The sequence below is a fragment of the Trematomus bernacchii genome, unplaced genomic scaffold (assembly GCF_902827165.1).
Source record: "Trematomus bernacchii unplaced genomic scaffold, fTreBer1.1, whole genome shotgun sequence".
In the NCBI taxonomy this organism is placed as follows: Eukaryota; Metazoa; Chordata; class Actinopteri; order Perciformes; family Nototheniidae; genus Trematomus; species Trematomus bernacchii.
In genome coordinates this window covers 3658991-3684405 of record NW_022987547.1, presented here as the reverse complement: position 1 = coordinate 3684405, position 25415 = coordinate 3658991, and the positions used below count along the sequence as shown (strand labels likewise).

Here is a 25415-nt window from a genome sequence, read left to right as displayed (position 1 = left end):
CACTACTAGATTTCTGACTTCTCATAAGAACTGTATTTTTTCATTAAGAGCTTTTTCAGTTCATTGAAAATATTCATTTTTGGGTTTGTTAACAGGAATGAAGAAGGTGACTATGTAAAGGTTTTCATTATCTAACCCTCACACCCAGCAGGCTTAAGATGGCATGGCAGCCGTCTGTTGTTGTTGCTTTGTGAACATTTCAGGCTTGAAGGTCACATAAATATATCTGAAGGCTCATGATTAAAGGTAAATGCAGGAGATGTAAAAATACTCTAAGCGCTTCATTTTGAATGGAGAATCATTTCCTTTTTTTAAGGTGAGTTTTCACCATGACAACCTGAAGACAGAATCACATACAGAAGATAGCCATTATTGCGAGACTCCTCCTAATCTGCCTGGTCATTATCTTCTCTGCAAAAGAGGGCAAATGTTACTACTGAGTGCTCTGTGTAGCAGCAGTCCTCTTTTCACGAGGAACAATCTGCTAAACACAAAGGCTACCCTTGGAGCAAGGTTACTTGTACCAAGATGGCCAGCTTCTGTCCTTTCTCTTTATTTATGGGTGCAGCTTTAGAGGGAAACAAACTTGCAAGTTGGATGTCGTTGATTGAGAAAGGAGGCGTCTTGGTTTGCAGAGACTGAATATAAAGAGGAGAGAGAGAGTGCAGCGATATTAAGTATTAAAGGCTGTCTGACTTTGTGGGTGATGTCAGGTAACCATCTGTCAGACAGGGACAGGCTGACACATGCACAGCCTGACCTTGCAGTATAGATCCAGACATAAAATAGAAAAGTATCATCTCTACGTGGGATTAGCATAGTGTTGCAACTGGGAGCCATACTAATGGCATTCCTCACTATCTCTTTTTGCTTCTCTGTCTCTCTTTTTGATGTGAGTTCTTGCTTGAAGGCCTCAGTAAAATAATACTTTGAGGTCCAACGATCAAAATCCTCCGTTTGATGCATTAACTTTGATGTTGAGTCATGATTGAAGCATGATCTAGATAAGGAAACCCATTTCAAGGGCAGTAATATGCCTTATTTTGTTCCATTCGACTAGCTACACGGTCATCATATTAGGATTAATAGTGAGCCTATGATCTTTCATTTACATTGAATCCTTAAGGGTGGCCACGGCCTGAAATGGTGATGTGCTTCTTGTTTACGCCCTCTGAATGTGACACCAGTGAAGGTCAGGCTGCAGACAGATCAGCAGAGCTCACTGTATGCAGCATGTGTCAAAGGCTCTGCACCTGTATTTACCTGTCCTCCAGGACAATACGAGAAAACTGAGCAGTTATTTTGTTTGAATGACCACCAAAACATTTCTCCCCTCATTCATTGAGTTAAACTAACCAGTAGAATAATGTTAAACACACAAGTCTACTGTTTGTAGTCCCAGTGTGTAAATATGCACATACCTCACTTACTCCAGGTCGTTTTTGTGTTGAGATTCAGTTAGTTGTATTCAAGTGTTTCAAGCTTATTTTGAGTGAACTGATTCTAAACATGATTTTCTGTAAATGTTAAAATGGATAGAGACAAGCTTTGACAGCAAGAAGCCAGCAGAACTTTGGGAGTTACTTTGAAAGACTCAGACATAAAGTTTGATTGAATACCCTTTATCTTTTCTTGGAACATAAGAAGGACAAACTTGAAGAAAAGTCTAAGAGGAATTATGGCACTATCAGGACCTTATCTAGACCAGGTCATCCAGCGATGATGGATGGTCATAAAGAGGAAGCTCTAAAGGAAAAACTACCAAGCGGCCCAAAACAAGCTAAAAATAACTGAAGGACAGTATAGCAGTCTACCCTCAACATGAACTCACCAAGAGTCTCATGTGTTCCTAAAACTTCTGAGCTGAGTGGTAGGACTGCTTCTTACCAAACACCAAATGTTAATTTTGCAAGCTTGTGGTTTATTCCCACGACAGGAAATGGAACTTGTGATCTAGCGAAACCGAGGTAGAAGGTTTTGATCTTAATCCCTAAAAATAGAGCGTTGGTGAATCCAGAGCAGGTCAAACCATGCCTACTGTAACCCATGGTGCTAGCCGATAATACAACCAAAACTCTGTGTTGTTTGGGCCATGGGGGACAGAATAGTTTAAAACATTAATATAAAAGAGGATATGTTATTGTTGTTGCCAAATAAGAAAAGAAAAATACATATTTAAAAATCCTTTAAAACAAATTGTGATATTCAATTTGATAAAAACATTAAGATAATAATAAAATAATAAGATAATGAGGCAGTTGCCAATGCAGTCAAAAGATGCAGTCCTACATACAGTAATGGCTAGACCTCTAGCTAACATTAGCTCACATTAGCCACCGTAAGCTACTGGTCATATCAGACCACATCAGGCTGTAGCAGTGAGTGAGTGTTAAACTGAGCAATATGTTAAATTCAAGAGCATTAATGGTGGGGTATTTTGCTTTACATCCAACATTTGAGATGGATTTAAGATGGAGAGCTAGAAGAATGTTTCTGGTCAAGGCTGTGTTGTCTGGTTAATGGTTGACCTACTTTTTTTTTATGCCATATGCTTCCTAAAACAAATCTGTAGACAGATTAACTCCAGTGTTTTTAGTCATGTGGCTGACACTATGTTATGACAATGTTGATGTTTTTGGCGACTCTCAGTAATGTTTGAGACCTTTAGCGCATTCACGCTTGGTTGATTTTGAATTGTCTTAGTATGAAGAATCCGGATATCTACCTGGTTAAGCTTAATGTTTCAATCTGCCATTTTTCTTCAGCTCATTGATAATACAAACTAAAACATTATTATTCGTTTATTAGTATGCATGCCAACACGATACAGGGACCTTTGGGATGGCATTACTGTTGTATTTCTTGCTCTATTCTGCTTTTTCTCTGTTGTATTTCATGCCATTCCCCTCTCTTTCATTCCATTCCAGCAGATGTTTGATGAATGTTATGACAAAACGTTTATACCGAACATTATTGATTCCTCACATCTCCTCTCAAAAGGCCTGCCGCATTGATCGGCCAGGTGGGATCGATGTCTCATCTCTGTGTATTCAGACTTTCTGAAATAAGCAGCACCATGTGATCACATCATTTAAGGAAGCTGTCTGCTCTGATCACAGGCAGAGAGGAGTGAGGTCACTGTCCAGCTCTCTGTTGGTCTTATCACTGAGAGGCTGTAGTAATGAAACAGATATGCTCATCAAGACTACAGTAACCACAAATCTGTCTCTCACATTCAGGTGGTTACATTGTGGTGTTATCAATTCATTCCAAGGATCAACTCTATTGGATTAGAGAGGATTATCATTACAGGTTTTTATTTACATACATGAATCAAGGTAGGCTAAAGGGATAGCTAACACTGGTAGATAAAGTCAGATGGGTGTTGAATTTCCAGATTTGCTGAACTTCTTACTTTATTTATTTAGCTTACTTTACATCACTATTGTTTTGTACTATTAGAAGTTAAGAGACAACATACAACTGAATTGTTTCACATTCAGCCACTTTACACATTATTATTTTTGGCTTTTAAAAAACTAAAAAAGCCTGTTACCTCCATATTAATATGCTGTTATCTGTGTATAGAGATGTGTTGCACCCCTCTTCTACCAAATTGGCTTCCCCTTTCTTCATGGTTTGAGTTTTGGTTTCCAGTAAACTCTTCTTGTAGCAGGAATCCTATCACATAGAACACGTTGAGCAAAACAACAGCACTTACCTACAATGTTTCCACTTTATATGCTTGCTAGCACAATAATAGTCCTGGTTGTTTCTGTCAATATGTTATTCTTCAGTGCAGGGATTAGGCAGCAGCACAGTATTGGAATATGAAGGTCATTCAGGTCGGACCAGCTTTTCTCTTTTGAACCAGTGTTGTTATCTGCTACAGTGTTGACAGATAAAAGCCCACTGTGAACCAACGAGAGTGTGAGCTCTGCGCAGGCCAAAGAATCGCTGCTAACCAGACACTGTTATTCTGGCTGGCTTGCATTTTTACAGTATCAGACCTAATGTGAACCAAAATCACTTCCAAAGCTTGTCAAGGCAAGTAAATTTTATTAATTTCATGAAGCCAAACATCATAAATCATACTTCTCTCTCAGGGGCCTTTACAATCATCATACAACACTCTGTGTCCTTTCCCCCTTGCTTCAAATAAAGGTAGAAGTCCCCAAAAAATTAACCTTTTAATGAATAAATTATGAAGTAGTAAATCATTATGGGACATATTAATGGCTTTAATTTGAGACCTTCAGGAATAATCCAAGACAAGTTGATGCTGTAATTCAATCCTGAATGTGTACGTGTGGTGCAAGGTGGTGATGCTACTGGTTTACTGTATGCATGTGTGTGTATTTGCCCTCTATTATGAATGTTGTGCGAGCCTGGCCGAGAGAATATAGGGACACATATGGTTGCATGTAAGCCGACAGTCCAAACGTTAATTATGCTTCCTGTTGACCTATCCTGTATAGAGCGTCTATAGCAGCCCTGTGTCTGCTTACTGTATATAAAACAACAGGAATAAGCCTAAACATTATGTCAGAAGTGTATCAGTTAATGCCGGAAAGAACGTTATTTCATATTCTATTTATTTTAATGTACTTTATTTGCCAAAAAAATCATTTTGGCTTTTGAGATTAGCTGCTCTTCTGTGCTTTTTGAACAGACCTCCAGCATGTTGAAATTGCTGGATTTGGATAATGAGCATTTCACAAAAAATACACAAAAATCTGAAGTGTGGTCTGTAGCTTTGACATTGATACATCTGGTTATTATTATCTCCATTATATTTTAAGTGTTGGTCTTTAATGTCACAAAGTATTATACAAAATGTCAATCACAACTTTCTGGAGCCATAGGTGATATCTTCAAATTGCAGTATCAAACCCATAAATATTCAGTTACTATTTCAGTTTATGAGGAAATTAATCAGAATTTGTTTCATGCATAAAAACGATTTGAATAATACCCATTTGTTAACTTTTCTGCAAAATTACTATTGTCAGCAAATGACTTTGTAACCGTAATATAGCTCTGGAACAAATTAAGAGATCATTCCAAATGTTTCTTAAACCTCAATCTCTACATGTAAGGCGGCCATTCCATTCCAGCATGTGTTGAATTCCAACACAGAGACATTTTGTCAGTAGTTTATATAATAAAAAAAAAAAAAATTAACTTTACTCAAACACTACTTATAAATAGTAAAACCCGAGAAACTAATAATGGCAGCACAGTTTTTAATGATGTCATGGACAGGCTCTAATCATCTCTCTAAACCTCACACCTAATGATGCAGTGACCAGGTGTCGGTGGGTAAGAAGAATATTTGAATCTGAAACAAAAGCCTTTCTTTACTTTTTCTGGTTTCAAAGTCTCTCAGTTGTATCTGATAAAGGGAAAGATTAAAGGTTTGGTGCCAAAAGAAATATTTCTTGCTGCTGCTTGGCTTGGCCCATACTTGCATCAGCAGATATCGCAACAAGGTTTTGAGCCTTTAGATATGAAGCAACTGAAAGGCTGTCAGACTGTTATAGACAGGTATTGTCAAAAACAGCCAAGAAGTTTTTTAGTAGTATGTGATGTAAATGCATAAATAGCAATGCAAAGATTTGATAAACTTCCTTCACTATTTATATTTACTTTGTCACCAAATAGAGGAAGAACAAAAACCAGTAAATGGCATTTATAGAACTTTTAAAAATGGTGTACGGCCACAAATAATTTATAGTCAACTGTGATTCATTTTGAATAGAAAACATATTTGATATATGTATATATATCTGCTATTTTGTTTTTGTTCATACTTAGCAATTCCCCCCCCCCCCCCCTCACTTATCTACACTATCTGCTGTTGTAGTCATGTACATTTCCCGTTGCGGGACAGATAAAGGATTTCTGATCTGAAATTGATGTAATGGTAAAACATTGATTTATCTTTATTAATAACATTAATTTGACAGAATATATCAATATGATATTGCGACATTGTGCAAAGGAACACTGCGTAGATTCAGAGTCACAAAGGCTTTTTGTTATTGCACATTCAGGAAAAGCAGGTTGTGCTGTTATATGTTCATTAAACTCACAACAGAAAGTGTGACAACAACGTAGAGCACTGGGAGGCCTGCACACTGTTGGAAGACAACGTCTCAGTAGGTGATCCATTGAAGGTGCTTTGTCAATTTGATATTAAGGGATAGGCTCACTTTGCACTAGCGCTTTTAACATCACCCATGTTAAAGGTAGGGTAGGTAAGTTTGAGAAACCGGCTCGAGATCGCTAGAATTTGAAAACACAACCGGAGAAAATCTGCCACTTCCTTACAGAGTCCCTCCTCCAACACACACGAACGCGCACATGACCAATGAGGGCACGAGATAAGTTTGTGCACAGATGGAAGGCTGACAGGCAGGTAGGCCATCCAGTTATTTTAGCCGGGCCGGCTAAAATGATTGGTCGTGCTTTTTACAGTACTACGGCTTCCACAGATGACATTTTTTTATGGATTTTTTGTCAAAGCACTTAAGATATTCATTGCTATCGGGATGTTAAGAGCATTCCATGGAATATAACAAAAAGTGTATCTCGAGCCGGTTTCTCAAACTTACCTACCCTACCTTTAATGTGCAATTGGAGTGCCTCAAATTACAATTAGGGCTGCATCTATCAATTATTCTCTGTTGTTAATATATCTGCAGTTGTATTGTCAGTTCAAAGCCGAAAGATATTTAGTTTAATATGACGTCAAACAGAAAAAAGCTCTATATTCAAGAGGCATCCTCTGAAATGTGACTATTTAATAGTAAACCGAAAGACAAAATCACCAATTCATTGAAAATAAATAATGTGCTTCCTGCTGTCCAACTTTAGTGTACGTGACGTGTCTCTCCTTCACAGTAAAAACCTTTCTTTGCTGGTATTTTACCTCTTTAATTTTAAGCTATTTCGTTCCATCATTTTTTATACAATTGCACTCCCTTATGCTCTAAGCTCTTTAAGAGCTAGTTTTTGTTATTGTAAAACTTATGCATTATGCATTTAAATGTTCTTTGTCATATTCTTTTTTTTTTATCGGATGTATTTTACCCTTGAATGGATTCTTCTATTGCAGCATCCTGTCACAAGTTGGCACATTTCATGGCAGAAAGTGCTTTTATGTGGAATAATGTGCTCAAATGGCAGGTGAACATTGTAACTGTGGGGAATACTGAGAAAAGGGAGAGGCACTGATTTTGGCATTGATGAGATTGTCATAGAAACGTATTTACACAGATAGGCAGTGTGCACATTGCAATTTATGTCTTGTGTAACCACAACACATATATGCTTAAATAATCAAGTAAAAGGGTTGCAAAAGCTGAATTCATGCAAAAATCTACTACTGTCCTCAGTGTCCTGATCAAATACCGAAAAATGCATGAGATTCAAACCTGCATTCCTTCCAAAGTCCAGCCGGTGGCCACTCTTCTGGTTGCAAAATCCAAATTTATAGAAGTCTATGAGAAAATATTATCCCTTCTAATTAGTTTTTGACTCATAGATTTGTTTATAATGAGTTTATGGTCGCAACGGCTAGACTCAAGTCTTTTTCAATACAACATGATGTTCATTTTGTAAATAATGGTCCCATTTAGAGTAAAATAGTTGATAGAGGTGTTCAAGCTGTGGCTTTCTGGTGACGGGTTGCTACCATGCACGCTGGGTGCTGTCTTTGTTTTCATCTGACAACTTTAACCTTTTTAGTGTATGTTCAGTTCATGAAAGTTCATTGTAACATTTTGGTTTGCCTAAAATATCTTGTTCAGCCTTCGGTTGTATTCGGCTTCACCCTCTGTTGTCAATTGTAGTTAAAAAGAAAAAACAAGATGGCTTTGGCCAAAATGCCAAACTGGAGCCTTCGAAGCTGTGGTCCAAAGACCAAAGGGTGATGTCAAGGGGACTTTATCGACTTCTAATATACAGTGTATTTTTTTTTCTTTTCAGATTTATCATGACATTGCTTATCTATGAGACATTGTGGTACTTTAAACGTTTTCTCCTATAGCTTTACATCTGTCTATACAGAGCAGGTGGACAGCTGAACACCTGTTCAAATACGGACTATTACAATATCCTTGCAAACATCCTGCAACGTTTAGACTTGTGTATGACAGGTGCTGTTTCAATTCGTAGTTTCTCGTATATTCATGTTATTTGTAGATGAACTGTTAACCACACTATCAGATCAGTGTGTTAAGTTCTCCTGGGCTGGTGACATCCGAGGAAGGGAGTAGCCTTGACGATCATCAGCTCTCTATCTCCTGTTTGAGCAAGAGGCCAAATTCTCTCTGTCACTGTGACGTAACATGTTCTCTTTATCACTATGAGATCTTCCTCTGCTGAACACATGTTGTGGAAAAACTTCAGAATATGAAGCTTTATGCATTTACCTTTACTCTTCCTTCTCTCTCTATTTTAATAACTTTCTTGAAAGTAAAAATGTATTGATTTTTCTCTGATGTCATCTCATCTCTTCAGAAAAAATCGATGTCCATGGCTCTGGCTATCTTCTGTTATTGCCTCTGTATTTTTCGTTTAAGAAGTAGGCTGTCATTTTTAATCAATGGGTCATTAATTATTGAGGGTGTACAGGTTGACAAGAGGCACATCCCGTCTTGCTGCCAGATGAATTATCTGGAGCCAGGATGCTCAACATATAATGATAATAATAATATATGGCATATTTTATCTCTCTGCCGGCATGAGATGGTAGCGCTCACCAACAGTTAAGGACAAAACCTCTGTACTCCTAATCAGCTTAATGCTGGCTTATTCAAAGGCCCTCTTTCAGATAGAGCAGCTGCTGTCAGCCAGTTTGAGTGGAGGGTGTGACTGCTGGCAGAGTTCACTGATGCAGAGAGACCGGTTGGTGATTAACAAATGTCGGTAGACTTTGGAATCTGGGGAGCCCAGTCTGATGGCTTTGTGCTCAGTTGAATTCTACTGAAGGTATTCCAGGTTGCTCTGTCAGGCTCTCTCGCTGCCTTCCTTTTCCTCCCACCCTTCCCCTTCAGGCTCCCCTTCTGCGTCTCTCTGCCCCCTTCTCCTCAGGGTTTCAGCTCCGAGATAAAGAAGTTGAGACATGCCTCACATTTTTAGACCCCCTCGTGGAACATAGCTTGCAGTTTCTCTCCACAGTGTCGGTGCTTGCTCTGACCTAATCTGTCTTTCTTTGGAGCGGGGATTGCAGCATTTCACTGGAAATCCCTTCATGTGAGAGATAATGTCCCAGTGAAATGAAATGACCGGGCGAATTCAGGCTGGCGAGAGTGTGAGATGTTTTCTGCTGAGCTGTGTGGGCAGAGCGCTTGGGTACAGCCCCGTGCATCTGGCAGATAGATTTCTGTCAGCAGCTCTCCAGTGTCAGGCGGCCTGCCTTTGAGGAAGAGGATCAGATCTGTGGGTCCATGTTGTGTGCTGGCTGAACACCTAAGCGCACATAGTCAGCTCCTAAAATGGCTGCCCTTGAAGCTCGGCTCAGAGGAGGATCTGAGCAGCTCAGTCTCTGCCTGTTCGAGCCTCAGCTGACAAGATGAAAGCAGTTACACAATCTCACCCATTAACTTGGTGTGGCACGGGGACTGTCTGGCTGAAAAGACACAGCTAAGGCAGATGGTGGTTGTGTAGGAGGCTTTTTTTTTTCTCCCCGGGCATTCCTCTTCCCTTCTCCCAGAAAGGATTCTCTTGATATCCATGTCAAGGAACCTGGCATTAGGAGGCAACTTTGTTCAAAACAGCAGTGAACTGCCAAGAGAGCAGGGTGGGGCCCCGTGGTGAGGCTGTAACCTGACCCCGAGCAACAATGGATCCCCTGGTTGCTCAGGGACATACTGGCAGCTCGGCCGGCTCACATGGAGCTCTCCACTCTCTGGCCAGTTGGGTGTGGGAAGCAGGGCGGGATTCCCAACTGTCTCTGGCCTGATCTCACTTGAAATGTCATTGTTTCGAGTGTCCAGCTCAGCGAACTGAATTTGATCCTGGTATTAAAGCTACACTTCATTATACCTCTGTTCAAATCAAAGCTGATTTCGTTAGACAATTAAAAAAAAAAATAATAATTCGTAACTTGTCTCGTTGGGTTTTATATCGAATATTACAACTCTGTCAATGTAAAATGTTTTATTTTTACCTTAAAAGAGTGGGCAGACTTTCCGAAAGGGTCCGAAATCCCCCCCCCCTAAAAAATGTATTTGTTCCATGCATTCTTCGTCCTTGAGAAAAACACAGCATTTTAAGTTAATCTTTAAAGAAAATCTAGGACCAAAGTGAAACAAGAGGCTCATTGCATGGTATATTTCACTACCTTCTACTTAGTTGCATGCTTTGTTGACCTGCCTATTGACTTAAAATTAAAGAATTTATTGTATATTTTTTACATAATATCGAGCAATAATTATAGAAACAAATATATATATTTCCTGCCCTGGCTCTACAAAATACAGCATCTGGCTGAATAAAATAAAAGTGTTTTCTATAATTCACAATGCCCTAAAGGAAAGCGCATAGTGTTGATATATGAATGCCAATCTCACTCTAAAGCCTCCTAAGAAGAATATAAGAAGATAAGTAGAGGTGATGCTGGTAACATTGTATTTATTGATCACAGACACGAATCATGGCGTCTCTGTGATGTGAAGGTCATGCTCGCACAGTGGAGTATTAATCCTCTTTGAATACATGCAAAATATTTATTTCTTTGCCTAATAGAATACACAAATGAATACTTGTTATAAAGATATAGAGCTTAGACATGTGTGTTTAGTTTGGATAGTGCAGTCAGTGTTTTATGATTTTCACTACTAAGTTACATTTGACTTTATTTAATGAAAGATGTCCTTCTACATACTCTGCAAACTGTTGCCATACTCATACCATTACAGATCCTCCATGTTCAGAATCAGAAGTCCTTTATGAGTCCCACAGCGGGGAAATCAAGTTGAGTTAGTTGTGTCTTTGTGAATGGGCCTTGGATATGAGCAGCTTGAATATGAATGGGAGCCTTATTATGAATGTCAGCTTGTTAGAATAACTGTTATTGTATAGACTCTGAGAGGTACCAATTCACAGATATTCAGCATCCATCTTTTTACTTTCTTTAAGCTGAATAACGATTGATACCGGCACTAAATTATTGATAACTTTTGATGACTTTTTAAATCTGAGACATACAACAAGCATAATAAGCATTGGAATAACTTTAATATAATAATAATATTTAATTATAATCTACCTTCCTGCATTTTAGACTTAAACTCATGTGTTATTTGGGGAAATATTTCCAATACAATAGCTTTGATTTTTTTTTTTATAATGGCATGTACCAGTTACCAGCTTTTATCTAAACATATGCTTCCAGAAATGTTTAAAATGTGATAGTTATGTTAATTAGGTTTTTATTCAAGAACCAAAAGGGTGCCCTTTAGGTGCCCATCTTATAACCAGTGTGAGTTACATGTTCAATTTAGTGATTTTATATTTTTTCAAGATAAAATGGCCAGCGATGATGAAATAGCTGTGAACTACATTTCTCTGGCCAAGTCCAAACTGCAGCCCAGAGACATAAGCCTTCATCTCTCCGTTGATTCATTCAATCTTATTTCAGAGCAGTTGATACAATCTGATGGAATAGTCTGCTCTAAATACTGAGCTGTGAGGCTGCTCTCCAGCTGTTGCTTATCCCAAGGTAATAAAAATGGGACAAATCAACCCATAATCCCTCTTCAGTCCCTCCATTGTTCTTAGATTGATGCCATGCTAAAACATGGGACCTTCTTAGTATTCTGAGTAACATCAGCATCTGCTGAATTCTCCTCTTCGTCATGTTAATGAGGATCTCGATCAGAGTTTCTCGACAGCATTGTTTTAGGGAAAATATGATTTTGTTATAAAGATTTGTGAGTATCTCAGTGTGGCTTTGTTTTCATAATGAGACAGTGGTTATTTGTTGCAGTTTTAAATAAATGAACAAATATGCCTTCTTTATTACATTTTTGAGAATATAATTTTTTGCAGTACCACATTTCAGTGACATACTTGACTATTGATTTAGTTTTATTAGAAGTAAAAATGTGCCATTTTAATTTGTCCTATGCATTATTCAACAACAAATCAATCATAAGGAAATACAAATGTTATGTCTGAATAGTTATAATTGCAATCACAGTCACCTGTTTACTTGAGGGGCCATATTTCCAACAACATGTTATATTTTGTAGCAAATTCTTGCAAATACAACTTGAAAAGGCTGGCTTTTGAAAACATAATCATAATGCATTTCAAAGCAATCATATATTTGTCTGGCCATGGTCTTAATGGTTCTGTGAAACGTGTGTCATCCATCCTTCACTTGATTATTCTTTGTTCACAGCAGGAATTCCATCAGTAATCATGCTGGATTATCACCAAGCTCATGTTTATGGAAGGGCATGTTCATTAAACTGAATATTGGTATATTACAGAATGATATTTCTCCTGTTTTGAAATTGCTCTGCAGCCTACATATGGGTCTCGTTTCTGTAGGAAATACTATTTGACTTACTTGAACTCTAAATGGCTCCTGTGGTATTTTACCTTGATTCTTATGAATTATTTGTATTCTTGTTTAAACTCATGTAATGCTGCACGCCCTCATGATTTCTCTCTATTTCTTTTTCTTTGCAGGTTTCCCTGATTTTCCAGGGAGTGCTCCCAGGTTTCAGTGATGGAGATGTTGCAGTGTGACGGCTGTGACTTCCGTGCAGAGTCATACGAGGACCTGAAGACCCACATTCAGGACGTGCACACCGTTTTCCTGCAGCCTGCAGATGCAGATGGGTCTGGCTCTCTGAAAGACGAGGATGAAGAGGAGGCGGAATATGAGGACAAGGATGAAAAGGATTATGCGCCTCCTAAAGCTGGAATGAGTATGTCAACTACATTGAATCAGATGTTACAGATTAATTTGCTGAGGATTAGGAAACAAATAACTCTGCATACGAGGATGGTTTTATATTTCATTGAGGAGCATATTATTTATGAGTTATTGCTGGTTTTATTATCTTAAAAAAACTGACATTTTAAATTAGAGCAGAAATCTCACACACTTTCTCATCTTTTTTCAGGCCCCAACTCTACTGACAATTCCAACCAAACACCACAGAAGCAGACAGCTGAAAACCACACGCCATTTTACCAGTGCAAGTTCTGTGTCCGTTACTTCAGATCCAAGTCATTATTAAGAAACCACAGCAAGAAGGTGCATAATGTTGCGGAGGAAGACTCAGATGCAAGTATCTCGTCGCAGAGAGCTAAGCAGCCCGGCTACACCGTCATAATGCAAAACGACCAATCAAAAGTGTACTCCTGTCAGTATTGCACATACAAGTCTCCACGCAAAGCAAGGATAATGAAACACCAACTCATGTATCATAATAAGGTTCCCGCAGAGAGTGCTGGAGATCTTTCAGAATACACTGAGACCGGAGAGGAATCTGACTCAGCCGGTGGACTTATGAAGGGAACATTTGCCTGTGAATGGTGCGAATATCAGACTGACCAGAAGGACAGCTGGACTGATCATGTGGTGAAGGAACACAGTGACAAGGTCAAGATAGTTTCCAGCATTGCAGAGCTGGAAAGGGAGGCCAGTGCAAGCTCACCCAAACCAGATTCTCCCTCCGCTTCCCAAAGCCAGACTAGATTAAAGATAACTTCCACTGATGTTGGTGAAAAGAAAGAGCCAGGAGAAGAAACATCAGAAAACACCTTGGAGAAAACAGTCCAAGAGATCTCATCCTTTCATTACACACAGATGAATGCAGTAGCACCCAACAGCACAGGTTCCTCTATTTTGTCCAAGAGGTTCTCTTCATCTGATGTCTCCAAAAGTATCGTAGATATGGACGCCGACGCTGTCAATGAGGAGGACTCTCACAGCAGCTTAGAGGATGATGATGATGAAGAAGAGTTAGGTGATATGGATGATCCCAGCTATACCGGGACCCTGTCAGCAGATGCAAAGCAGCTTTTAACTGATGAGGATAATAAATTACTGGAGACTAAAGGAATACCCTTTAGAAAGTACATGAACCGATTTCAGTGCCCCTTCTGCTCCTTCCTCACCATGCACAGGCGGAGCATCTCCCGCCACATTGAAAACATTCATCTTTCTGGTAAAACCACAGTGTATAAATGTGATGAATGCCCATTCATTTGCACCAGCCCTCTCAAACTAGGCACGCACAAACAGAGCCACATTTCCTCAGATGTAGACACCATGGACCTAACGAGAGATAGTCCAGATTCTCACAATGACACTGCTGCAGAGCCAGTTAATGGGGGTAGCGTTAGTTCCAAAGTCAATGGAAAAAAGTTAACCAGCACACCGAACGACCAGCAGAATCCTCATCGCTGCACGCTCTGCAGCTTCTCCACCACCACTCTGAAAGGTCTGAGGGTTCACCAGCAGCATAAGCATTCCTACTGTGATGACCTAGATCCCTCTGCCTTTGAAAGCCAGCTGACTGACCAGCAGGACTCTGATGTGGACGCTTCTCCAATCTTTCTACAAAAAACTCAGACCTCCATTTTAGGACTTGCCACCAAAAAGCCCTTAGTAACAGGGAAAAGAGCCAGAAAGTCCATTAACGACTTGCCTTTGGATTTGTCCTCAGTTAAGAAGAGAACTAGAATTGATGAAATTGCCAGTAACCTTCAAAGTAAGATAAGCCAAAGCCAACAGGACATGATCATAAACTTAGATGACATGGATGATGAAGACGCGGGAGAAAATCAAGCCGGTGCTGAGGCAGACAGTGGAAACCTTGACAATAAAAACCCTGTCTTCACTTATAACACACAACAGCTTAATGCAAGAGAATCAATGACTTCTCAAGAAGGAGGCAGAATAGGAAAAAGAAAAAGCAACCCTAAGTCAAAACCTAGAAACATTCCTATATCAATGACTCTATCGGATGATAGTGAAAACATCTCTGCTGACCCCAGCGACAGTGCTATCCAAGAGAACGCTGATTATCCAGAGGAAGTAGGAATAGCACGATTCTACTGTAAACACTGTGATTACCACAACAAATCAGCTCGTAGCGTCAGCACCCACTACCAGAGGATGCACCCTTACATCAAGTTCAGCTTTAAGTACATCCTGGACTCAGAGGACCAGAGTGCAGTCTTCCGCTGCTTAGAGTGCTACATCGAATACACAAATTACAACGATCTGCATGAACACTACATGGAACACCACCCTGAAGCAAGCAATGTGCTCAACTTCAACCAACCAAATCTGGTATACATGTGCCGCTTTTGTTCGTACACAAGCCCCAATGTCAGGAGCCTAATGCCCCACTACCAAAGAATGCACCCTACAGTGAAAATAAACAATGCTATGATCTTCTCTAGCTATGTAGTGGAGCAGTCCCCAAAAACGGGTGAATCTCAAACCCTGAGGGAAATATTAAACTCGGGCCCCAAGATTTTGAACTCAGCCACGTCAACCCCAAGGTCGTCCTCCAGTCCAGTGCCGAAAACCGCCCCCAAGACCCCTGAACCTAATGCCGAGGCAGACCTTAAAGAATCTATTGGTGGTAATGTTGTTGTCTATGATTGCGATGTGTGTTCTTTTGCTAGCCCCAACATGCACTCTGTTTTGGTCCACTATCAGAAGAAACACCCAGAGCAAAAGGCTTCTTATTTCCGTATACAGAAAACCATGAAGGTCATCACGGTGGATCAATCGCAGTCTGTTGCAAACTCTTCACATAATATAAGCATGGCAACGCCTCCAAAACAACAGAGCACAGCGCCGTATGGTTCGGATGAAGAGATGTACTACTGTAAACACTGTGTGTACAGTAACAGATCTGTTGTTGGTGTGCTGGTCCACTATCAAAAGAGACACCCTGAAGTCAAAGTGACGGCAAAATATATCAAACATGGCGCCCCAACCCCTGGTTTGATGAAATTAATGGATGAACTTCAAATTGCGGCTCCCAAACAGTTTTTAAAGCAGTTTCAAAACAACGGTCATGATGGGTCTAACAACACGAGCCCGAAACCAGGAAGTGGTGAGAAAGGTGAGGACGAGCTGTTCTTTTGTCAGCACTGTGATTATGGCAACCGCACTGTAAAAGGAGTGCTAATCCATTACCAGAAGAAGCATAAAGAGACCAAGGCCAACGCTGACCTTGTGCGTCGTCACACTGCAGTTGTCCGGAGTCAGCGTGAGCGTGCACAGATGGTTCAGTCGAGTTCAGTCTCCTCTGCATTGATCCCAGCCCCTCCGGACCCGGAAAACACTACGTTACTGCGCTCACTGAAGTGCAGACACTGTACCTACACATCCCCCTACATCTATGCCCTGAAGAAACATCTGAAGAAAGAGCACCCCACTGTTAAAGCCACAGCTATGACCATTTTACACTGGGCTTACCAAGATGACGTCCTAGAGGCTGGCTACCACTGTGAGTGGTGCATCTACTCCCACGCTGAACCCCAGGGTCTGCTGCTCCACTACCAAAGACGCCATCCTGAGCACAATGTGGATTACACTTACATGGCCAGCAAGCTGTGGGCTGGTCCGGAGACCACCCAACAAGGGGGCAATATGGAAACTAAACATTACAAATGCAGAGACTGTGCCTTTGAGGCCTGTACAATATGGGACATCACTAGTCACTATCAGGCAGTCCACCCTTGGGCCATTAAAGGAGATGAATCTGTGCTTTTGGATATTATCAAAGGAAATGGCTCAGCTGAAAATATAAACCAGCAGGTTGTCAAAGAACAAATGTCTTTCGAATGCCAACCTGTTGAAGATGATGGTGCGCTGGTCATTGTCACCACACCTCAAGAAAGCCCACATCCTCCCCACCCACGTCTTTCCCTCTCTAACAATACGTACCAGTGCACTGTATGTCTATCCGAGTACAACAGTCTCCATGGCCTCCTCACTCACTATGGGAAGAAGCACCCAGGCATGAAAGTAAAGGCTGCAGATTTTGCACAGGAGGCCGACATCAACCCCAGCTCTGTGTATAAATGTCGTCACTGTCCGTATGTTAACTCCAGAATCCACGGTGTTCTAACTCACTATCAAAAGAGACACCCATTAGTGAAAGTCACTGCGGAAGACTTTGCAGACGATATCGAGGAAATCCCTGACGTAAATGAGGGAGATGATAAGTGCAAAACTCAAAGGCAAGGCTACGGGGCATACAGATGCAAAATGTGCACGTACACTCATGGGACACTGGAGAAACTCAAAATCCACTATGAGAAATATCACAATCAGTCTGCCTCTGAAATATTTTCTGCTTCTATGACATATTTCACTCCCGGTAAAGAAAGAGAGCCAGTAGCGGAATGCAGTGGTGGTAATATATCAAGTGCAGCACAAGTCCAGGAGGGCGGTAAGTTGGACCTTGCCCTCTCCCAGTTACCCGTCAATAAGACAGAGAAACATGCTATGTTCAAGTGTCAGCTCTGCAAATACTTCTGCTCCACCAGGAAAGGCATCGCTCGGCACTACCGTATCAAGCACAACAACGTCCGCGCACAGCCAGAGGGTAAAAACAATGTCTTTAAATGTGCTCTGTGCCCATACACAAACCCTATACGCAAAGGTCTGGCAGCACATTACCAGAAGCGGCACGATATTGATGCCTATTATACCCATTGTCTGGCTGCTTCCAAGACTTTGACTGAAACGCCTATCAAAGTGATAGCAGCCCCGCCGCCAGAAGCGGAAAACACAGAAATGAGTGAAGACTTGCGTTTGGCTGTGGAGAGACGAAAGTGTTCTCTTTGCCCCTTTCAGGCCTTCAGCAGGAAGAGCATAGTCTCTCACTACATTAAACGCCACCCAGGTGTCTTCCCCAAGAAGCAGCACGCCAGCAAGCTTGGTCGCTACTTTACCGTTATCTATGCCAAAGAACCCGAGAAGGTTGCTGTCAGTGAAATGGCAGAAGAAGAAAAGGAAGTGCTGGAAGTTCAACCTGAACCCGAGCAGGACGGAGAGGTGGATTGGTTGCCATTCAAGTGTTTGAAATGCTTCCGGTTGTCCTTTAGTACAGGCGAGCTGCTCTCTATGCACTACAGCGACCACCACAGCAATGACTTGAAGAGGGACTTTGTGGTGTCGCCAGGTCCCGGGGACGAGGACTCTGAGTTGTACAAGTGTTCTCACTGTGAGCTGAAGTTCCTGACTCTCCCAAATCTGGCTAAACATCTATTGAACCACAATGAGGAGTTTCAGAAAAGGGCCATGAGGCAGGAGAGGAGGAGGCAGCTGCTCAGCAAACAGAAAGCAACAGAACCCGAGACCAAACCTGAGAAGGTAAGCATAGATACATGTCTGCCTTAAAGCTTGTAAATAAAGAATAAAACCAGCATAATTGAATCTTTATCAATAATATCTGAGGCATGCATCTCTTATGTTCTATTTCATACTTACTGACCGCCAGAGGCGGTGCTTTAGCACTGGATATCTTCTGTCTCGCGCATGCGTAGGTCGAATATTTATATCAACAAAGTCACGTGTGACCTCGTATGACCCCGGAAGGTATAAGTTCCGGTGTTGTCAACGAGTTCAGTTCTTTTTCATCTTCTCGCTGCGCAGGTTACTACTTTATGAGTAGAAGCCAAGCTAGCTTATTGAAAATTCTAGCTCATCGCCTGTAGCCTTGCGATCGTCTCGATCGGAGCTGCGGGCTAGAAACGCTCGCCCTCCAAAGGCTGCGACGAGCTGTCCGCCCTCCCAAGGGAGGGGACCGCGGTGTTCACCGCTCGGACCCCAGGAGCTCCGGACCGGTAAAGAGCGGACGCTCCTGCACGTCAGCCGGTGAGATCACTACCATTTATCGCTGATTGTGCTATCTATTCTCAAGCTAATGAGATAATTGTGTACAAGTTAGCCGAGGGCTCTCGCTAATTTGTTACTGCGCTAGTGAAGGGAGCGTCTCCGCCCCCCCTTTCACTGCATACATTTGGTTCCTTGCCTGTTCTATCGTCCAGTTAAGCTGAGTGTTTTCGTTCAAGCTAACTGTTACGGCGCTAGTGAAGGGAGCGTCTCCGCCCCCCTCTCACCGCATACATTGTTTCCTTACCTGTTATATCGTCCAGTCAGCTGAGTGTTTTCGTTCAAGCTAACTGTTACGGCGCTAGTGAAGGGAGCGTCTCCGCCCCCCCTCTCACTACATACATTTGTTTCCTTACCTGTTCTATCGTCCAGTTAAGCTGAGTGTTTTCGTTCAAGCTAACTGTTACGGCGCTAGTGAAGAGAGTGTCTTCGCTCCCCTCTCACAGCTCACAATTAGTTCCTGTTCTATCCTCCAGTTAGCTGAGTGCTCTCGCTCAAAGTTAACTTGCTACAGCGCTAGTGAAGAGAGTGTTTCCGCTCCCCTCTCCCTGCACACAGTTGGTTCCTGTTCCATCCTCCAGTTAACTGAGTACTCTCGCTCAAAGTTAACTTGCTACAGCGCTAGTGAAGAGAGTGAATCCGCTCCCCTCTCCCTGCACACAGTTGGTTTAATGCCCGTTCCATCCTTCAGTTAGCAGAGTGCTCTCGCTTAGGCTAACTCGCTACGGCGCTAGTGGAGAGAGTATTCCCGCTCTCCTCTCACGGCATAAACCCATTAACTGACTTCATTTTTTCTCACCCCAGTTAGCAGAGTGCTCACGCTCAAGCTAACTACTATTGTGCTCACTCCCCTCCACTGCATATTTGTTTCCTGGCCCAGTTATTTACAGTCAGCTGAGTGCTCTAGCTATCGCTAGGTCTAACGGCTCTAACACCTGTATGGCTCCTCTTTAACCAGAGGATGGCCATGACCTTTGCCCCTCTTGTCTTGGCCTCGAGCATCTGAGGGAGGGCCTTTCGGAGGACCCGTGCATGAATTGCACCATCATGCCTCGTGCGGTAAGAGCTGCTAGACTAGCCGAGGTTGAACTACTGACTGAGGGTGGCCTTCCCCCTGCACAGTCGACTCCAGCCCAACCTACCCATCCTAGGCGTTGGGCCGCAGAGGCTGCGGGTGCACCGCCCAAGAAGAGGACTAAGCCTGATAGGCTGTCCTCCAGGGTGGACCTACTCACTACTGAGCTAGCCCAGATGAGGTCACTCCTCTTGGCTCTCCATTCTGGTGGCCGTACAGAGCACGCCGCTGCACCCGATCCACCCGTGGCTGAGCTGGTTCTAGAGGACGATGTGTTCTCGATGGCAGCTTCAGCCACTCAATTTAATGAGTATGACGGGGAGAGCCCATCCCATGCTTCTGGGCCTGGCTCCTGTACCTCAGCTCATGGTCCCTCGGAGGAGGCAGATGACGGCTCCATGGGTACCGTCATTCGCATGGCACTGGCTCACCAGTAGCTGGATGCGCAGCAGCCCGAAACAGCGCCTGCCAGTGCGTTCTTTAGGCGCACTCCGGCACCCGCCACCCGCACTGTTCCTCCCTCTTGTGAGTATCTGAGTTACATGCATGCTGGAGGGACACTAAGGCTCTTTACAGTCTTACGTCCAATGGCCGAGCCTTGGTAGCCATGCAGGATGCGGCAAGAGTTGGCCTTGACCACACGCCGGCTGTTGAGCCTACCATTGCTTCCCTCATAGTTTCCCCTGACGAAGCTCTGAGGTCGGAGGCCAGGTGCCCTCAACTCCAATGTCGGGTCACTGATGACCTGCTCACTAAGGCTTACGATGCAGCGGCGCGCATGGGCCGTGTAGGCACCTCATGCTCGCCCTCTCAGCTTCCCTGCAGCAGGATGCTCTTAGCGCTTCCTTAAACCAAGGGTACAAGCTTCAGTTACGACGCTGGCCCCCAGTCTTCAGCCGGGTCAAAATGACCACCATAAGCGACCCGGCAAAATAAATCGCCCTAAACCAGGAGCTGTCAGTCCTCCTTGCCAAGGGTGCAATCGAGCCTGTGGACCCCATCTCACAGCCCGGGCTTCTACTCGACCTACTTCCTGGTAAGGAAGAAAGGCGGTGGACTTCGCCCAATCCTCGATCTGAGGGGACTCAACAAGTTCCTAAAGATTTTACCTTTCCATGTGCTGAGCACAGCGGACGTTCTTCGTACCGTGGCCAGGGGGGAATGGTTCACGTCCGTCGACTTGAAGGACGCTTATTTTCATGTGCCTATTGTGCCTCATCACAGGCAGTTTCTTCGCTTTGCCTTCAGAGGTCGTCATTTCCAGTTCAGGGTGCTCCCATTTGGACTCTCCCTCTCCTTAGACGACTGGTTAATCTGTGCACCATCCCGGTTACAGACGATCCAGGACACGGCTCTCCTTCTCTCTCATGTCGCCCGGCTAGGCCTCAGGGTGAACATGGAGAGGAGTTGTCTGAACCCCTCTCAGAGCCTAACCTTCATTGGGGTGGCTCTGGACACAGTCACTCAACCAGCGAAAGCAGTGTTCTCGCCCCCACTCCTGGTAGACGTGATGCTTTATTCTAGCAGCAGCCGACTGGATAAGCCGTCCTGCTAAAACTTCTTGTTTTTTCCAGCTAGGTGAAGGCAGTGCTCTCGCTCCCGCTCCCTCTGCTGGTAACATGGGTGTAGTTACATCCCTTTTGTGTTCGGCGAGTAGGAGCGTTGCTCTACTCTTTCCGTTCAGCAGGTAGCTGGTGAAGGCTGTGTTGTCGCACCCCGCTCCCGCCTACGCTGCATCTGGCATTCGTTATTAACTCAACCAGTGAGGGCGGTGTTCTCGCCCCCGCTCCTGGTAGACGCGCTGCTTCATTCTAGCAGCAGCTGCCTGGCTAAACTGCCCTGTTAAATGTCCTTATCTAATCCACCTAGGTGAAGGCAGTGCTCTCGCTCCCGCTCTCTCTGCTGGTAACGTGGGTGTAGGACATTTACATCCCTCTCTGTGTTCGGCGAGTAGGAGCATTGCTCTACTCTTTACGTTCAGCAGGTAGCTAGTGGAGGCTGTGTTCTTGCACCCGCTCCCGGTTACGCTGCATCTGGAATTCGTTATCAACTCAACCAGTGAAGGCAGTGTTCTCGCCCCCGCTCCTGGTAGGCGTGTTGCTTGATTCTAGCAGGAGCCGCCTGGCTAGGCTGTCCTGTTAAACTTCCTTGTTTAACCCAGCTAGGCGCGGGCCTGTCCATCTGCTGCACAGACTCTGCTGTGGGACGCCTTGGCGTCTCCCCAACAGGAAGGACCTCTTGTCTCAGTTGGAGGGTCGGATGTGGCACCCCGACCCCTGCCACCTCCAGCTGTGGGTTTGGCCACTGGAGGGCCCGACCCACTGCTGAGCGACTGCATAGAGTCTGTCAGGAAGACTATTCTCAAATGCTAGGGCACCATCTACTCGTAGGCAGTACGAAAACAGGTGGAAACTGTTTTTTTTACTGGTGCCAAGGGCGAAATGAGGACCCAGCATATTGCTCGGTACCTACGACCCTTAAGTTCCTTCAGTCCCTCCTGGACGACGGCCGGTGTCCCGCTACCGTCAGGGTGTATGTGGCTGCTATATCAGCTCAACACGCAAGGGCTGACAACAGCACAGTGGGGAGCCATAGGCTGGTATCCCTCTTTTTAAAGGGGAGCTCTGAGGCTTCGCCCCCCGAATATCCCAAGGGCCCCTACATGGGACCTGCCCTTGGTGCTGGATGCCCTATGCTTGCCTCCTGTTGAACCTTTGTTACAGGCAGAACTGAAGTGGCTCTCAGCTAAGACTGCTTTCCCTCTTGCCATCACCTCAGCAAAGCGTGTAAGCGAGGTTCAGGCCTTGTCCGTGAACAGCTCGTGTCTGAGGTGGAACTCAGATGGCTCAGGTGTCACCTTTGGCCGAACACAGCGTTCCTCCCTAAGGTGCTGGCACGCTCTCATTTTAATCGGCCTATCCAGCTGGCACGGTTTGACCCCCCATCAGGAGAGGGGGAAGAGAGGTCAAGACTCCTATGCCCGGTGCGGGCCCTTGGAGCTTATGTCCAGACTACCGCAGGCATGCGTCAGTCTGAAAAGCTCTTTCTGTGTTACGGTGGTCCTAGAAGGGGCTGTGCGCTCTCAAAACAGCGCTTGTCCCACTGGATCATGGACGTCATTGCCCAGGCATACAAGGCGAATGACCGTCCCTTGCCACCCAGAGTAAAGTGCCACTCTACCAGGAGTGTCTCCACGTCATGGGCGACCTTGAGAGGTGTGCCCCTGGAGGACATATGGGCTGCGGCCACATGGGCATCTCTGAGCACATTCGCCAGATACTACAGGGTGAATGTTGCCGCCCCTCACCCGCTGGGTGTGGTCCTCCTGCAGAGTCCGCCTAGGCCATCCTTATAGAGGGAGTATTCAGACTTCCTCGTGACTCTGTTGGTATAGGTCATCCAGTGCTAAAGCACCGCCTCTGGCGGTCAGTAAGTATGAAATAGAACGATAGTTACGTATGTAACTACGGTTCTATGAATACTGGATGACCGCCAGAGTTCTTGGTCACTCGGAATCTCGTGTTTCCGCGAGAAGATTCCATAGAACTGAACTCGTTGACAACACCGGAACTTATACCTTCCGGGGTCATACGAGGTCCCACGTGACTTTGTTGATATAAATATTCGACCTACGCATGCGCGAGACAGAAGATATCCAGTGCTAAAGCACCGCCTCTGGCGGTCATCCAGTATTCATAGAACCGTAGTTACATACGTAACTATCGCTTTAAGCTACCACTGTCTATAATACTATAGCTGTTCCTTAACTACTTGTCATGGGCTGCAAAGGTTTTGTACCAACATCATTAATCATTGAGAGTATTGTTAATTTATCATAACGTGACAGTAAACACACAATCATTGCAGTAGTACCTTAAGTAACAAAACAAGGATAATTGTGGATTTCAAATTGCCCTTCAACTGTCAACAAAAATGAAAAACAGTTATAATGTGTTATAAATAGTTTCATAGTAAGTAAGTTAACACATGCAATCTCATTTCATGTATATTCCATAACTAAATAAATCAGATGGTTTTGATTATACAATGTTATTGTCCTTAAAATCGATTCAAAAATGTTTTTTTAAAAGATGTCAATCTGAAAGAAACAAATACTGTGAATATAACAACTGATTGTTTGTCATTCTTTCCCTATGAACAGGAAAGCACTGAAAATAAAGCTCCCATAGGATTCAGGTGTAACTTCTGTGTAGAGATGCACCCCACCCTCCGAGCCATCTGCAACCACCTGAGGAAGCACGTCCAGTATGGAGAGGTCAAAGAGGGACATGTCAAAGTAAATGGAGTTGGATTTATTCATATTATTAAATAATATTATTTCTATATTGTATACTATGAATTAAATGCCGTGATGCTAAGCTAATCTGCGTCATTTTTGGTGTACACATTTTAGAGCCATATCAACATAATATTTTATTAATAACACTTGAGAGACCCACTTTTGTCCCTCTGGTTTTTCTCTTCCACACTCCTCATCCCACATGCTCTGCAGTGATCTGTTTTACTTGACTTCCTGTTTCCCATTTTGTTTCTCACTGACGGAGGGTAGACAGTCTGTCAGCTTCCCCCAGAGAAAACAAACACTGTCCCATTGCAGTAAGGGGGGGGGGGGTTTACAGAGTAGTGAGCCATAACTTTTAGGGCAGCGGCGGGTTACCATTCAAACAATAGTATTCCACTGAGGCTGCCAGAGAGAGGAACAGGCCTGAAGATCCAACGCCTCATCCACACATAGGCCTGGTTCCTCTTATAACATGTACTGTACTCACTTCTGCAACTGAGGCCTGCTACAAAATATTGAGTACTTGTGTTGTGTATTTTGATCACCTCTACCAGGATACTGTATGTTTTGAAGAAGGTGAACATGAGAGTAGCTTATCACAGTGACATGATTACAGTTTAAACTCCAGGGATGCAATTGTTTCTGATGCATTTGGATGAAGAGAGTGCAGTCAGAGCAGACTGGATGGAAAGGTTGGGCCTTTGGATGCCACATCTTATTTATGGCCACATGAAATGCAGGGTCAGGTCCTTCCACAGAGCCAATGAGCTTCCTCGAGGCAATAAAAAAGTCACAGTGATTGTCCGTCTACTTGTGACAACGGAAACCAGCCAGCACTCCAGCAGATGAAGGAAGAGGAAATGGACGGAGGAGTTTTATTTTGCAGTTAGATTGTTTGTTGGTGTGCGAATGTGCAAGGTTTTCTGCTTTAGGTCCTTATTTGTTTTGTTATATGAAGTTTTGTGTCATTTAATTTCCTTTCTAGGGGGAGTGTCAGATCAGGGTTTCAGTTGTTTTTAAATGACTGTTAAAGGTTGCTTATAATTGACCAGACCCGGTCATGTTTTTCCATAATTTGTCCTGGACTATAAACACTTTCATTAAGAGGCTCGTACTCCAGATTAAAGTATTTTGGACAG

At 43.5% G+C, this 25415-nt stretch overlaps 1 protein-coding gene across 3 annotated transcripts in view; it reads left to right on the top strand.

Moving 5' to 3' along the window:
- znf462 (zinc finger protein 462) overlaps positions 1 to 25415 on the top strand; it is a 45401-nt gene that overhangs the window by 6760 nt on the left and 13226 nt on the right. For all 3 annotated transcript variants that reach the window (XM_034123090.1, XM_034123092.1, XM_034123091.1), the window contains exons 2-4: positions 12709 to 12950; positions 13149 to 18376; positions 24136 to 24270. In XM_034123090.1, coding sequence (XP_033978981.1) covers positions 12749 to 12950; positions 13149 to 18376; positions 24136 to 24270 — 5565 coding nt within the window. In that variant the 5' untranslated portion in view covers positions 12709 to 12748. The remainder of the gene's footprint in view (positions 1 to 12708; positions 12951 to 13148; positions 18377 to 24135; positions 24271 to 25415) is intronic.